The sequence below is a fragment of the Coffea arabica genome, chromosome 5c, assembly GCF_036785885.1.
Source record: "Coffea arabica cultivar ET-39 chromosome 5c, Coffea Arabica ET-39 HiFi, whole genome shotgun sequence".
NCBI classification, from domain to species: domain Eukaryota; kingdom Viridiplantae; phylum Streptophyta; class Magnoliopsida; order Gentianales; family Rubiaceae; genus Coffea; species Coffea arabica.
The window spans coordinates 15581151-15598603 of record NC_092319.1 but is presented as its reverse complement, the minus strand read 5'-3'; the positions used below and the strand labels follow the sequence as shown (position 1 = coordinate 15598603).

The window sequence follows — 17453 nt, the reverse complement described above, 5'->3', positions numbered from 1 at the left end:
ATGTTTCAAACCCTAGTGGATTTTAAACTCGTAAATGATATTTTATCTCAGATTTGGACTCCAACCAAGGAGTTGTACCTAAGCGTGATTTTGTCAAGCACTAAGTCTTTGGTGAGTGCTTCCAAATACATAATTGAACTTGATACTTGATCGTACTTGCCCTAATGTGATATATACTTGTTTATTTGTTGTAATTGACTTGAGATACTTGTGTATGATGCACACACTCCCTGGAATTCCAGAAACCCTGTGGCTAGTTACTCGAGTCGAGCCGGCAAGGTTTGGTCGATTGGGTAACGAACCTTGGGCCTCTTGTTTCGTTGAGTGGAGTGATACCTCCCCGACTAATCGGTATGCTCGAGTATTACCAGCCGTGTTTATTGAGGATTTTGGGCCCGGTAGGGGGTTTGAATGGTGGACGGAGATTGTAGTTAAGGGATACTCTACTGGACTGGTTACTTTACTTGAAAGTTGATAGAGTGTCAACTACTACTTGATCAAGCTCTGGTGAAGCAACAGGAATTTGGCTCTTGAGAGCCATCCGTATCCTTATACTTTGAAATAATTATTACTTGTCATGTTATTGCTTCTTTTTAAAAACTTTTACACTCACTCATTTTAAGAGTTCAAGTTTTACATATGGCCAACTTGCTACTTGGGTCCAATTCTTGACTTGTTATACTCGCTACTTTGCTACTTTGATACTTGCACTTTTAAATACTGATCAATTTGCTATTTAGAATCTCACTGAGTTTTAACTCACTCTATTCTGTTAAATTTGTTTTCCTTACAGGAGGTACGAGCGAGGGCGTGAGACTGGTACAGGCTAGCATAGTCTAGTTTTGAACTTTTGCAATTGTACTAGCGCTAGTGCTCGGTTAAGGTTGATGTATCGGAAATTCATATCTTTTGTTATATTTGGGATTGTATGAATATTTGAAATAAAAATGAATGTACATGTGCTTTCCAAGCTTGAGAATTGTTATTTCATTTACTCTTGAGGTTGTAAACTATTTTATTAGAAGTAGGTGAGTGAGTCCTGACAAGAGTTAGGCAGGCGGTCCGCTAAATCCTGAGGTACGCCCTAGAGGGTAGTGGGGTCGTCACTGAGGGTTCCCAATGCAAGTGATTTTAGATTAAATTTTTTAACCCCATATCTAATGACGTTAGATTCACCAAATCCCTTAATAAGGATTTTGTTGATGGATATCATTAAACGTTGTATATTCTTATATATAACAAATATAATATCATTCTTTATTAAAATTTGTCTAAGGCACTCTAGTTATAGACTTAACATATCTAGATTTATCATTACACCTTATTCAAAGTTCTAGACATGGTAGTTACACATTGCATAATAAAAAGACTGGAGGCATAGGGTATGGTCAGAAACACTAAAGCACTTTGCCTTTTTACATATGCAGTAGCCAAAATTTTGATTTCAACAATTAGCATATTATGATCACAACATACCATTGATTGAATTTAAAACAAATGCAACTACTAGCATTTGTAGTACTTAAATTTACTTGAAAGTAATACAGATACATATTTCTCATGCTATTGTTTAGGCGATTGCCTTATATTACATGCACAAATATTGAATAATCTTCAATCAAGATAATAAAATATTTATTATCACATTTGAATACATGTTACACACTTCTTTTCTTAGGCTATGTTTTGAAATAAAATATTATTTTCTATATTCGCATGTCACCAACTACCAAGACACAAAAAACAAGAAGATTTAATCAAATAAGTAAAATTGACACACTTACTAATAACCATGTTAAACATATCATGTAATCTTGCTTGACAAATACACTATTCTGGGACAATTTCAATTACTCCTTGTCCTTCGAACTAGTATTTTTGTCCAGAATTCTTCTCCCCATTATTCATCATAGGATGACTATTCACTGTGAATGCCTTGTTAGCATGAAGACATTTTCTTTCGTAGTCATTCCAACTTCTAGTAATTGTCTAATAATTACGCTTACTATGAAATAACACAGAAATCTCCACTCCATGATCTTTTAAATTATTTGAAGATCATTATTAGGCCAAGAAGAGAAAAACCATGTTGAATACAAAATTCAAATAAATTTAACTAGAAATTTATCTGCACCTTACTCGTGTTTTTTCGTGCTCCAATGTAGTCCAAATTGCTCCAGGGTTTGATAATGAAGTAGAAGTTGTAGAAACAATCTATGAGGCTCTTTACATAGTACTTCATTCACTTTACATTTCTTTCATCTGCTTTATCATCATCTTATGAAGGAGAAATCGGTTGCAATACTGGATCATATGTGAATGCATTTCCAGTATTAGACTCCCTTGTACCAAACTACTCTCAAAATAACACTTTAATATTGTTGGTGTCAAACATGCCTCAAGATCATCATTTTCATCCCATTTTCTTAGTGAAATTTGTGTAATACAAATTTCTGCACTTTTGCGTGCTTGTGTATCAATTACACTAACAATGTTAAGGTGCCATTTTGAAAGTAGTTTTGTGACGCCCCCACTTCTCCCTAAGGCGAACCAAAAGGTATCCCCGGAACGCCTGCATAGCTCTCGCCAGGACTCCAGCAATTCCATTCAAGCTTATTATCGATCTACACAACACACGTATGTAACTTAAATACAGTAAATGCGGAAGCGTTCAAGCTTAACAATAGTTATCTATTATCCAACCCGCACGTCGGGTGTTCAAAGTACAACTTTAAACCCAAATTTACCTCATGCCCAAGTACTACATTCCAATTACAAAAGTACAATCCAAAACCAAGAGGCATAGTCAAAATGATGATAGAAACCCTAAACAAAAGTACATCAGGAGGGTTTCTCTAATACGTCCCCGGATCCAGTCCTGTTAAGGAAAACACATCTACAGGGTGAGCAAAACGCTCGTGAGGCCAAGAACACACATGCAAGCACATTGCTCAAATAACAATCTCAATTTACAAGTCAAGCAATCATACTTGAGTAATTAACAATTTATTAGAAATATAACCAGAAACTATTCAAGGATACTAGAGCTCTCAGGAGCTATATTCCACTTGCACATTCAATAACCTCCACGAATTGGGGTAGGTTTAGTCCGTAGAACTCCACTTAACCTGTCCCATTTCACCTTACATACCCCTGTATCAGGCCCGCCTGTCATTTGTTTGTGGCGATACTACTCGAGTATGCCAAGCAAGACCTCTCATTAGGTCAAACTTATATATCTCATGACTCGCCAAGGTTCCCGACCAAGTCCATGCCGGCTCGAGTCCAAGGTCGGCCAATGAGATTTGGGCGTCCCCATGTGCACTTTTGTGTCGAGGAGATTCACTCCAACGACGTATGCAGCTATAGCATACCATTACATTTCATGCATTCATTCAATACATTTCAATCATTCATTCAATGCATTTCAATCATTCATTCAATATATTTCAATCATTAAAATTTCATTTCTAATGAGAACGAGTGTGGTAAAGTACACACTCGACTCCACTTTCAAGATTTCCAATCATTGATAACAATTAAACATGTAACAAGTTTACATACACCTGGCACTCACCAAGTATTAGGTGTAAGTAAGGTCAAGAAAAGTTCAAGCGTCCACCGTGGGATCCTCTTGAAGGTTCTCGTGTGCGCCTGAGCAAATAATAGTGAATTATTATTCACACCACCCAATTATCGATAAATAATTCGTGCACTATTCTAATCTAGGGAATTTTGTGAAAAGGAACCTTAATTACTTGTAAATCGAGGTTCGAGTGGGATTTGATAACGTTCAAAAGTATTTAAGTCTTTATCTAGGAAATCGGGGATAAAATATTCAGATAATATCAAAAGAATAAAGAGTTCTTGAAAAACTCTATTTCCTTGAAAGTTGGAAAATTCCAGTTTTGTTATGAATCTTTGAAAAATCGTAACTCACTCGACATAAGTCGAGAATTGGAAAACTTTATACCGTTAGAAACCTCTTAGAAAGTACTACAAGTTCCTAGAAGACACTTTTCCATGAATCGAAGTGGAGAGTGCTAAAAAATGAGCTTGAAGGTACTGTCTCGGTTCACAAGGCAGAATTAAGTTGGATTTTGGCCAACTTTGAAAATTCGGCAAAATTCACACGTTGCGAATCAACCTCTGAAATTTGTAACTCAATTAGAGTTGCAAGTGAGGTTTTGGACGGAACAAGCGGATCTAGAATCGGAGTTTCGAGTACCGAGATACGGCAGCTCAAAGTTGGGAAAATTCAAGACTGGAGAAGAATTTCCAGATTTGAACTTCCAACATTGGAAGTTTAGTTAGGTATCGAAACGAACTTGGATTGGTACCAAAATTGGCAGTATAATACTCCTATAAGAAGGATATCTCTCTATCAAATTTCGTGGAAAAATACCTTCGGAAAGGTGGTTAACCAACCAACCAAAGTTTGGAAAAATTCTTAAGGCAATCTGCCTTTAATCCTTTTCTTCCCAAATCCAATCGTTTGGCTAAGAAAATCCTCCAATCATGGTTCATATGTGAAAGAAATGTTTAAGGAACATTCATGGTACATTGGGTATGTGTTTAACACCAAGAATTTCATTTAGTAGAACCACAACAAGTCTCACATCAAATCTGTCCAAATCCAAGGGTTTTCAAGAACAGGGCGGTCACCGTATTTTGATCATAACTCACTCAATTTAACTCGGAATTGAGCATGGTTTATGGCGTTGGAAACTACATTCATAGGGATAAAAATTCGCAGAAGAAAACGTTTTGAAACTTGGTAAACAACCAGCTCGAAATTGAGCCTCAAGTTGCTGCCTCTACAATTCATTCCAGCAGAACAGAGAAACAGGACAGCTATCTTAAAACGAATGGTTCGGCTCACACACATGGAACCAGAATGTGCATTTTATACCGTTGGAAAGGTATAGATGTCTAGTTTCAAATGCCACTGACAGAACTCGATTTCGACATCGAAGGACAAAGTTATGGTCAATATGCTACTGCTGGACAGGGTTATCCGAAAACAGTTTTCCAGCTTGACTAGTTCACAAATAAATTCATTTGCCCAACCAAACGTTAATGTTTTCCAATGAAAATTTTTACACATCTAATACAACATATAAACATCATATTCAAGCCATTAGATCATCAAAAATTGGCCTTAAAATAACCGAACAAGGCAGGGGCAAAATCAGAAATTTCTATCCCATGAGTTCCTTGAAGTTTCTACTAATTATACACCGTTAATCCATCATTTCAAACACTAAACCAACACTATATCCATCATCAATCATTTCATCAGCCAACAAGCCAAGGGTGGGAGTTCATAGAGCCCACCATCAAAATTTTCCAACAATACAAGCTACCCATGTGAAGATTCAAGCTCATATGTGTAATTTAACCTCCATAGGACAAGTTTAGAGTGTTGGATCATTACCTACTTTGGTGGTTGTTCAAGTCAGAATTTTCAGCCCTTTGAAGCCTGAAGAAAACCGTGGAAAACTCCTTTCTTTTGCAGCTAGATGGACTTCCCAAGTGTTGAGCTAAGTGTAGTTAAATTTTGGTTGAATTTAGTGAAGGTTTGAGCAAGATTTGGAGGTGAAATTTGCAAAACTTGAAGGTGTTTTGCTTCAGCTGTTGCTCAGCCAAAATGAGAGGAAAAAGAGATGTTTTGATCTGATTTTAGCTTGCTACGGAAGCTTGAAGGCTAAGAGCTTAGGTGCGAAAAGTCAAACGCAAATAGTACGCATACGCGCGCGTTTTGTGCTCGATTCCTCTTACATTTGTTTCACTAGTGCACTAAACCGCTAATGCACTTATATTCATACAAATATTATTCACTCTTAATTGTCCCAAAATAATGGTCTAAAGTCTCTCAATTAAGCGCGCGCGCGAAAACGCGTATTTCCAATTTAGACGCGATAAAGTGAAACCTTCGAGAAATTCTTATAACGATCGTACCACTAACTATCACTTGAGTACTTAAACCTAAATTTACCTATTTTACGACCATTGTACATGTCTCCAATTTTCCGAACTTAATGTACTCTCAATCGGTTAAAATTTCCAAACACGTTTTCGCTATTTTCGCTAAACGAGCTTCCAAAAAATTAATTTTTGAAACAAGTCACTTTAAAAATATAATGAAGCTATAATTCCATATATTTAGGTCTAATAAGGATAGAAATTAATATTCGGGGCAAAAATTCAAATAGATAATTAATTGAGCCAAAATTAGGGGTTTAAAAATAATAATTTTACGAGTCCTCACGTGAATTGAGTATTAATTCTTCAATTTAACCTTTCTTAATCTATTATTGATCGTTCTTAATTCTCCAATATTAATACACTCCCGATTCAAGTATAGCCTAGGAAAACGTGCACCCGTCGTTCCGGACTAAACAAACTTTCGAAAAGCGAATTTTTCAACAAAACGCTTTAAAAATATAAAGAGGCGTCGTTCCATATAAATGGATTTAAAATGGTCAAAATAAATAATTCGTAGAAAATGAGTGAATAATCATTTAAATATTCCTGTAATATTCTATAAAAATAAGTAAATTTTCGGGTCCTCACAAGTTTGGTGCAAGGGACTACTATTGGAAATTTACTCAAATATGATTCTGTATTGCAACCGATCTCTCCTTCATAGGATGATGATAGTAGGGAGATGAAAGAAATGTAAAATGGATGAAGTGCTATGTAGAGAGTCTCATGAATTATTTTTACAACTTTACTTCATGATTAAACCCTTAGAGAAATTTGGATTGTGTTAGAGTACAAGAAAACTCGCATCAGGTGCAGATAAATTTCTAGTTAAATTTATTTGAATTTTGTATTCAACAAATTTTTTCTCTCATTGGCCTAATAATGATCTTTACATAATTTAGAAGATCATGAAGTGGAACTTTTGTGTCATTTCATGAATGGCATAATTATTGGAAAATTACTCTAAGTTGAAATGACTATCAAAGGAAATGTCTTCATATTAACAACGCATTCATAGTGGATGCTCATCCTATGTTGAACAATAGGGAGAAGAATTTTGGACAAAAATACTAGTTCAAAAGACAAAGAGTAATTGAAATTGTCCAACAATGGTGTACTTGTCAAACAAGGTTACATGATATGTTTAACATGGTTATTAATAAGTGTGTCAATTCTACTGATTTGATTAAGGACCCGTTTGAGATTGCAACAGCTTATTGAAAAGCACTTCCCCATTAGAGTCTTTAATAAAAGTATTTATTAACTATTTAAGTGCTTTTAAATATATTCTTTGGAGATATACTTCAATAAGTACTTGTTGTATTGGATAATATATAATTTGAAAATTTTTAAAAGTGTTTATCTCTTTATTTGATTCATAATATAAGATAAAATGATTAAATTTGATATTTTATGATGCAAACTCGAATCCCCAAACTCCCATTCTTAAAGAAATGGAATGATCTATCTTGATTAGGTTATGGAATCAAGTTGATGGAAAAATCTCAACCCTTCTAACCCCTGAGGTGTGAACCTTGAATTTATTCTCAACCCAATACCTAACAAATTGGCGAACCAAGACTTGTTGGTAGAACAGCGCCACAATTCAACGTAGTCTTGAATTGATAAGCCAAACTGTGTCATGGAACGTTCCCAAGGAAAAAGAAAGAGAAAACTTTCAAATTTTATTCATCATTTGACTTGACTCCCAAAAATGTTGACACTTGAGGCTTATTTATAACTTTTTATAAGACTCAAAGACCTAAACCAACTTGAAAATAATTAACTACTTTCCTAAAACTCTAACTCGACTAGAATAGGAAACTAACTAACTCAAATTGGCTTAACTATGTTCAACATGACCTTAGCCTTTATTTTATGAAACTAACGACTCTACATTATCTAATTAATCGCATATTATTTGTTGGAAATAGTGAAACACAAATGGCTGAAATTTTCCAAACAAATGACACATAATGGTTATAAGATAAAATAATGACAAACTATGGAAAACTACTCCAAACCAAGGAAGGGATCTAGATTTGTTGAACTTCAATGGATCAGCTGTTCTTTATCTTGAATCATCTTTGGAATTTGATGCCATTGATCATATGCTCGTATCATTCCCCTCCTCTTGAAAGTGATTTGCCCTCAAATCAACAGATTGGAGAAAGTGTAGCACTTCGAGCAACACCTTCATGCGAGCATACGACATTGCATGACGCTTATATAAGTGTAAGGAAATCACAAGCAAAGTTTTCAACCAAGGGATGTACCAATGTATCCGAAACTGATTGTAATGCCACTTTACTCTAAGATGTTCACGAACAATCTCTATAACCACTAACATGAAATCTTTGTTACGGATTGTAAATTCGGCACCTACAAAAGAAATTAAATAGTAAATACTTATAGGTATGAAATCACTTGAAAACCTACCATTTGCATCTACTAGATAGGGATCTTCATAGTAATGCTCAAGTAGATTAGAAAAACTCCTAATTTGGTTATGCAAGGTAGTACAATCCATCACTAGTTGATGTTTATGTGGCACATCTTTACAACTTTGCATATCTTGTATGGATGAAACTAAATAAGAATGGACAGCTTTGGAATCTACAAATGAAACAATGAAGTTAGTATCGAACGAACTAAAAAATGGACAAAGAAAGATTGGAACAGTATTATCAAAATTATAAGAAAGTGTGGGACAAAGTTCAAGTGTAGTTACTCCCTTTGATACGGCAATTGGGTGATCAACAAATAAACTATCCCTAACTTGAAGTTTGAACACATGTTCATAGCTAAATGAAGCAACACTCAAGACTCCAACTTCGTGAAATTTCTCTAACTATCCAATAGATATACGAATAGAACAACTTAAGACTAAGGCAATTGCACATTGCTTAACCTGCACAAAATAGGAAACACTAAACAAAGCAAAGTTAAGATTATTAGTGGACAAATAAGTACTCTCACTAATTCCCTCAGTTTTTACAAGTATACTCTCGATCTCAAGAGAACTCTCACTTATGTTCTCACTCTCACTTATGTACTCTCAAGAGAACTCTTTTTCATTATCACTTCCCTCGACTTTTACTTCATATACATTCACACTTTGTATATTATTGAATTTGCTCTCAACTTTTTTCTCCCATTCCACAGGTTCAATAATGATTTCTTCAAGTTCAACTCCACTTAAGATGGGTTTAGGTGGATTTTCATTGGCAATGGTGTCTACAAAGTCCATATTAGAAGATGCCTGAGTATTGCATTCAAGTTTCTCCTTTATTTGCTTCTCATGTAGTAAACGTTGGTAGATGTCCCACCATGATTCCTCATGTGACTTATTCTTCAATTTAGGGATGCAAGTTGTTAGATAAACCTTCTCTTTCTTTCTTTGAAGTCACCTTTCAATTTTAACCGCCATACTTACTACATCCCTCAACTTCATATGAGGTAGTACTTCAATACGATCAGCAATCTTTCTATTGAAGCCATTCAAAAATTGATCAATGGTATTGTCTAAATCTTTCTCAATCCCAGTTTGCTTCATTATTGACTCTATCTCTTTAAATACTCAACCATGGTCTTAGAACCTTGATTAAGTAAGTGAAATTTTTGCAACAACTCTCCAAAGTAAGCAGGAGCATATTTTTTAAGCATTATCTTCTTCAATGCATCCCAAATGGAAATTGAAGGTAGTTCACATAATTGACGTTCTTGACAAATTGATTCCACCATATTAAAGCATAATGATTAAAAGCATGGGTAGCCAATTTTACCTTCTCCTTCTCAATATAAGATTGATGTCCAAAGAAGTATTCCACTTTCTTTGCCCATGTTAAGCATGCATTGGGATCTTTAAGACCGCTGAAAGACTGTATATATATTTTAAAGTTAGAAGAACTAACTTCTCAATATTCTCTTAATTCCTCCTCATGACGTCGTCAATCATGAATGTAATAAGGTCCTCCACTTGAATATCTAGAGGTGGCTCTCTCCATTCGCCCAAAAGTGTATGTGAATCTACAAGAATGGTTAGTGACAAGAAAGAAATTTCCTCACAACACTCCCTTGCATATATCCACTCACTCTTGTGTTTACACTCAAGTAAGCATGCTCTATTAATATCACCACTCTTTCAAGTCTTTGATCACAATCCTTAAGACAAATTGAATTTGCTCACAATTGATCAAGAAGACTTAACAATTTAATAAACACAGTGGTAATGGCTAGGAGTTCAAGATGAATGGCTGTGACTTGATGGGACTTGATTCAAATAAACTTGAAAATAACTTAAAAGATGTATGAAATTATACAAGAACAAAAGAAACAAATGGTTATAAATAATAAGACATTGACTTTGCAGAAATTTGGAAAACTTAGAGACTCTACTCAATTGTACTTGGTTGGAATTTGGAAGTTTAGATCAATTGATTCTTGGATTCACTTTTGGAAAGCAAGATGTTATTTTAAGGAGTTTTCCTATGTGTGTCAAGCGGTTTAGCAAACCAAATTGGAGAAGGATTTATGTGACCAGATTTTGGCAACAACCCAAGTCAAATTAAGTTTCCAAATTCAAGACTATTTTCTTGTTTGGCTTGGATTCGTTTTTTTTTTCTTGTCTTTCCTTTTTTTATTTCTTTTCTCCTTTTTTTTCATGGATCAATCTCTTTTCTTTCCTTCTCTTTTTTTTTTCAATTCAACTTGCCACTTCAAGAAACAAAAATTAGCCACAAATATCCAAGAAGATGAACTAGGGTTTTAAAAATTCCAAGATTTTCAAGAAATCCTTTTTGTATGATTCAAGAATATCAAGAAATCACCTAACCAAACTTCAAGACTCAAGAACAACAAGAGACAAACACAATGTATGAAGAAAAAAATATTTTTTGGATGAAAAATACTGCACAGTATGATGAACAGTACTGCTACAGCACGATGGAAGAACAGTAACTGCTACAGTACCGATGAACAACGTCTCTCTCTCTCTCTCTCTCTCTCTCTCTTTAATATGACTCAACACAAGTTACTACGAATAAATTTTGACAAACAACGAAACAAGATGCAACACAAAACAAGACACGATTGGAGACTCAACGAGGAAACAAAGAATGAGCGGTGGAATTTCAAACCCTAAGGTGACAAGTTTTTCTCCTTTTTTTTCGAATTGGGTAAGGTTTGGTAGAAGAATAAAGAGTAAAACAAGAAAAGAAAAAGAATATTAACCTGGACCAAGAGGCGAAACTCTGATACCAACTGATGCGAACTTGAACCCCCAAACTCCCGCTCTTGGAGAAACGAATTGCACAGGCAGCGGAAAGATCTATCTTGATCAAGCTATAGAACAAAATTAATGGAAAATCTCGACCCCTCTAACCCCTGAGGTGTGAACCTTGAATTTAATCTCAACCCACAACATAACGAATTAACGAACCAAGACTTGTTGGTAGAATGATGCCACAACTCAACGTGATTTTGAATTGAAAAGCCAAAACTTGAATAAAGGAGACATGACTCATTTTGTATCAAGGAATGTTTCCAAGGAACAAGAAAGAGAAAACTCTTAAATTTTATTCATCATCTGACTTGACTCCCAAAAATGTTGACACTTGAGGCTAATTTATAGCCTTTTACAAGACTCAAAGACTTAAACCAACTTGGAAATAATTAACTACTTTCCTAAAATTCTAATTCGACTAGAATAGGAAACTAACTAATTCAAATTAGCTTAACTATGGTAAACATGACCTTAGCCTTTATTGTATGGAACTAACGATTCAACATTAACTAATTAACCACATACTATTTGTTGGAAATAGCGAAACACACATGGCTGAAATTTTTCAAACAAATGACACATAATAGTTATAAAATAAAATAATGACAAACTATGGAAAACTACTCCAAAAGAAGGAAGGGATCCGGATTTGTTGCATTTCAATGGATTAGCCACTCTTTATCTTGAATCGTCTTCAGAATTTGATGCCATTGATCACAAGTTCATATAAATTTTTTTCTAAATCACAAAAGCTATTTTAAAAGCATCACATTTGAGCTTTTGTTAAAAGTGCTTTTAAAACCAAAAACTCTACTTCTAATTTTATGGGATGATATTTACCAAACACTTAAAAAGCATTTTTAGTACCTACCTAAAAGTGCTTTTTATCAAAAGTACAGCAACCCCAAATGGGGCCTAAATCTTCTTGTTTTTTGTGGCTTGGTAGTTTGTGATATGTGGATATAGGAAATAATATTTTTTGTCAAAATATAGCATAAGAAAAAGTGTGTAACATGCATTCAAATGTGGTAATAATATTTTATTACTTTGATTGATGATTATTCAATATTTGTGCATGTGTATCTAAGGCAATCACCTAAACAATAGTATGAAAAATATATATTTGTATTACTCTCAAGTGATTTTAGGTGCTACAAATGTTGGTAATTGCATTTGTTTTAAATTCAGTCAAGAGTATATTGTGATCATAAGATGCTAATTGTTGAAATTAAAATTTTGACTACCGCATATGTAAAAAGGGAAAGTGGTTTAGGGTTTGTAGCCACACCCTATGCTTCCAGTTTTTTTATCATGCAATGTGTAACTACTATGTCTAAAGCCTTAAATAAAGTGTAATGGCAAGTCTAGACATGTTAATTCTAAAACTTGAGTGCCTTGGTCAAATTTTAATAAAGAATGATGTTATGTTTGCTATATATGAGAATATACAACAATTAAGGATATCCGTCGAGTAAAACCTTGTTAAATGTTGTCCTTTCTCACCATCCTCAAAATGGCCTATGTGTTTGACCTAAACCTTCAACCAATTTCGGAGCCAAAAGACGGTGATGTTTCAGTGTTAAAGACATAAAGACATAAGCATAAAGATGACAAAATATTGTGTAGAGGCCATATCATGTATACTCTCTCAAATATGCTCTACAACATGTATACATCTATCAAGTTGCCAAGAGAGATTTGGACCACTTTGGAGTACAAGTATACTCCTCAAAAGCAAGGTGCGGATAAAATTCTTATTAAAAAGTATTTTGACTTTATCATTATTAAGCGTCCTTCTGTTCTCGATCAAGTGCATGATCTACAAGTTTTGATTTCAAAACATAAAGATCTAGGTGTTGAGAATTTTGAATCATTGCAAGTGAGGGCAATTATTTCAAAGTTGCCTCCTAGTTGGAATGATTATCAAAAGAAACCTCTACACGTAACTGAATCATTCGTGATGGACCAAATATTGAAGCACCTCCATATGGAGAAAGATGCGACGATTTTCCAATAGAAAGAATTAGCATCTAGTCCTAAGGTGAACTATGTGGACAAGAGGAAGAATCACAACAATGGTCAAGGGTCTAAGAAGAGAAAATCTTCTAGACAAAATGCTATAAGCGCAAAGGATAAGAAAAACAATTGGAAATGTTACAATTGTGACAAAAAAGGGCATTACAAGGAGTGTGACAAAAAAAATGAATAATAGCCAAGCAAGTCTTGTTGAAAACAAAGACATTGCAGAGATTATTGCAATGGTGATCGAGTGGAGAATATCTATGATCTCCGAATTGAACATAGTTTCATCTTCGGTCAATTGAAGTGATTGATGGTATGACTCTAGTGCAACTATGCATGCATGCGATGATAAGTCCATATTTAAGACCTATGAAGATGCCCCTGAAGGACATCTAGTTGTTATGGACAATCATGACATCACCAAGGTGCATGAAAAAGGGGTTGTGGATTTGCAATTTACTTCCAACAAGAAATTAGTGCTCACTAATGTACTACATATTTTGGACAAGAGGAAGAATCTTGTGTTAGCTGATAGACTTAACAGAAGTGGTTTTAAAGTTGTATTTGAGTCTAACAAAATATTTTTTTTTTTTTCAAAAGTGATGTGTTTGTAGAACAAGATTATTCATATGATGGAATGTTCAAGTATTAATAAAGTTTCTATTTCTGCTTATATGGTTGATTCTTCCTGCTCTTTATGGCATTGTAGGTTGGGATATGTTAATGGCTATAATCATTGAGTTATAGAAGTTGGCTACAAAGTAAATGAACTCTCTCTTTCTTTTGAAAAATTCAAGAGAAGTTACAAATACTTGGATATAGTAGCTGTCTTGAGTAAAATCATACGGTATTCAGATTGAAACCAATGAAGAAAAAGGTAGCTGCAATTGAGTATCAAGATGCAACTACAAAAATTACAACTGCTTTTTTTGCTATCTTTAATTTCTTAAATTTCCTTTTACAAAATGGCCGAAAATATTTTGAAACTTCGCATTTGGCACTTAGTAAAATCTGTTTGGATGCTTCTGGCATCTTTAATCAGCCAAAGCTCAGGACTTGAGAGGGCTGGATACAATCTACCTAAGAGTATAATTGAGTCTTTATACCAAGAAACAACAAACCCTTTACGTCTTTCACAAGTCAACAACAAAAACAAAATTAACAATGACAAAACAAGAAAATTTCGGCTTTGATATAATGGTGATAATTAGTACCTACAACTCTTGTACATTATATCAATTCAATGGAATGAAGGCATCAATCAACTCTTTCTTTCAATATAAATTAAAAGCTGAATAAATCACCCCTTAGGAGAACATTAAAACTACTCCACTTGCAATTGCCAAAATCAATTGAGTCAAGAGACCCAAGTTGCTAATCTTGCAAGAGGAAGACGGAGATGATTTTGGAGACGAATTGCTCCCACCAACATCAGCAACAGGGGTATCTGCAGAAGGGGCAATATGAGGAGCAGGTGCGGGTGCTGCAGTCGGTGGAATGTCAGTGCCAAAAATCGCTTCTGGAAGAAGAACATTTTTTATCTCATAAACAGCGATAGGGTCAGTTGCAACAACACTGCTACTGACTTTTGTTTTAGTCCATCCTGAATCAATAGATACATCTCCAGACACATCTGTGAAATTCAAGGTGTATTGTCCACCGGCATAGGTCATCACCGGGCTCATTTTGCTAAGGTTCTTGAAGTCTGATAGGGAGTAGTAATGCGATAAGGCATGGAAAAGGAGGACTGATTTAATCTGATCATCGGTGAGATTAGACAGAGATGGGTTCTTGAGCTTGGAGAAGGCATCATCTGTTGGGGCAAAAATTGTAATACCTTCTTCAGTATTGTTGGCTTGGTTTTGGAAAGTTTCTAAGACTTTGGTCTTCTCAAGGTAGTTAAGGAAGGTGTGGAATGGACCAGCATAAGAAAGTAAGTGTGTGAGGTTCACATGTTCTGGGGCTGGAGCTGGTGCTGGACTTGAGATTGGAGGAGATCCAACAGATTGTGAATTGACTGATGTAGAGCACCAAACCACCAACATCGAAATAATCATGAAAAACAATTTACCTCCCATTTTCCCCTTCACAAAAAAAAAATGAAAAAAATGTCGTATTCAGTTGATGTTCGAGAAGCTCTGTTTCTGCATGACTACTAACTAGATCTGATCTCAGTAACTGAAATTGACTCAAAATAAAAGATCTATGCAATCTGGAAATTAACCCAAGTTGCAAATCCAAGCTTTTAAGTAGATTTCATAACACAATTGCAATTAAGCCCTTTTTTAGAGCCGAACAATTAATCCTCCTCCAAATTGAGGCATAGATCTTCATTTACTAGCTTAAAGCATACCACTATCTAAGCCACATGGAAATTTGAAGAACAGAGAATGTAGTCAGTGGAATACGTCAATCAGTTGTATAATATCTCAATAATTACATCTCATTACTTGCCTGAACAAACCCACAAGGTGGATCTCAAGCAAGCTCAGAACAGAGCCAGAAATTCAGCAGAAAAATCATGAGTCCAGCCTAAATGTTTCTAAACAATTGAATCCCACTTCATATCCATCACTTACGTACTAAACCAAACTAGTATTGCAGCTAAAAATCGCAAGCAATGCATTAATTTCAACTGGAATGCAGATCTATATCTACTCATGGAAAAACAAAAATGAGTCATAAAGAAAATTAAAGAACAATGAACAAATGCAGCAGCTGCACTGGAAGAATTGTGCAAAGGAACAGCAATGAGAAGAGGGCTATATGATGGAAATACCTTTCCTGGCCCAGAGCAATTCAGACACAAAAGCTGAAGTTGGGATGATGGAGGAGGCTCTGGGTTTGGAAGTGCTAGGGACAAAGTATATAAAAGAACCAGGGACAGAAAATTTCGGTCTTGGGTGGCAGCTGGTGAAGTGAAAAAGCTAGAGTAGGTACAAACTGAAATTTGAAGAAATCTTTCTGCATAAAGGGGTACTATTTCTTGTATATGTACATACAAACAGACACATCTAGATACACAACTCAACTGATGCGTGCTTGTTGTTGTATAAATTATAAAATATGAGCATTGTGTATGTACTCCACATTTTACTGGGTGTATACGGTCTACACTTTACATTCACTTTCTATTCGCGTAAATTCATTAGTGGATTTCGAAATAGTTTGATTGTTCTATAATCTGATAGTTACCGCTAGGTCTTGTGATCGACCTCCGTATGTTATTTCGCTATATATTCTTGAGATAAGACTTTACACAACTTTAAGAAATTACTTTGGTCCAAAGGTTGGAATATCCCCAAGGTGAAAAAAAAAAACATTCATTAGTGGATTACTATATGACAATACGTTGCGGTGGAGTAGGAGTTGTATTGTGCCATTCATGATTTGGATTAATTATTTGTGTCTTTGATTATTGTGGCAGGATGCGGTTATTAACGGAAAAAATTTGTTAAATTATTAAAGTCTTTTGCATTATATTTAGAGGTGGCAAAATGGGCGAAATGGGCGAAATTTGCTTGGATTTGAAATGGAACCGAGTCATATGGGTTTGGCCCAACCTTACCCATATGTGTTTTGGGACTAACTTGGGCGGGATCACTTTGGGATGGGTTTAGATTGATCCCGCCCAATACCCAAATCCATTTTCTACATATTTTTTTTCCTTTAATTCATTTTTTATTTTTTATATAATTTTAATATTTTTGATTTATTAAATTTCTTTTAGTTTTATTAAATAAACATGCAAGTGCTTTATACTCAGGATTCCCACCAAAAATTGGATTAATAAATAAAGGAAAAGATAGATATACAGCCATATTCCAACATATATCAAGATGGCCAAGATACTTAGGGTGTTGAATATTTATCATCATCATTGTCCAAGGATGACAGGTCTAAACTAATTGAAACGTTGAAAATTCTTGTGGATAATGACTGGGAAGACTACTAGATTATATTCGCTAGTATGACAATAAAAATTGTTAAAGATAATTTTTGAATCTAAGACTCCGTTTGGATTGGCTATTTTTTCAAAAAAATAAGTTTTTCAAATACAATGTTACAGTAATATATAATAACTCAAAAAACATCCCATCCATATTAGTATATCAAATATTTCAAAAAAAATTTATAGTAAAAATTTTTTATATATACT

At 34.7% G+C, this 17453-nt stretch overlaps 1 protein-coding gene across 1 annotated transcript; it reads right to left on the bottom strand.

Moving 5' to 3' along the window:
- Window positions 1–14459: 14459 nt before the first annotated feature.
- On the bottom strand, window positions 14460–16238 carry LOC113688801 (fasciclin-like arabinogalactan protein 7). The gene is made up of 2 exons (XM_027206598.2): window positions 16074–16238; window positions 14460–15378 (listed from the first exon to the last, which is right to left on the bottom strand). Exon 2 carries the CDS (start codon window positions 15370–15372, stop codon window positions 14602–14604), a length of 771 nt encoding a protein of 256 aa, XP_027062399.1. The 5' UTR covers window positions 15373–15378; window positions 16074–16238; the 3' UTR covers window positions 14460–14601.
- Between the last annotated feature and the right edge of the window lie 1215 nt (window positions 16239–17453).

Coding starts and splice junctions, on each gene's coding strand:
- LOC113688801 (XM_027206598.2), bottom strand. CDS start 15,372: ATGGGAGGTAAATTGTTTTTCATGATTATTTCGATGTTGGTGGTTTGG.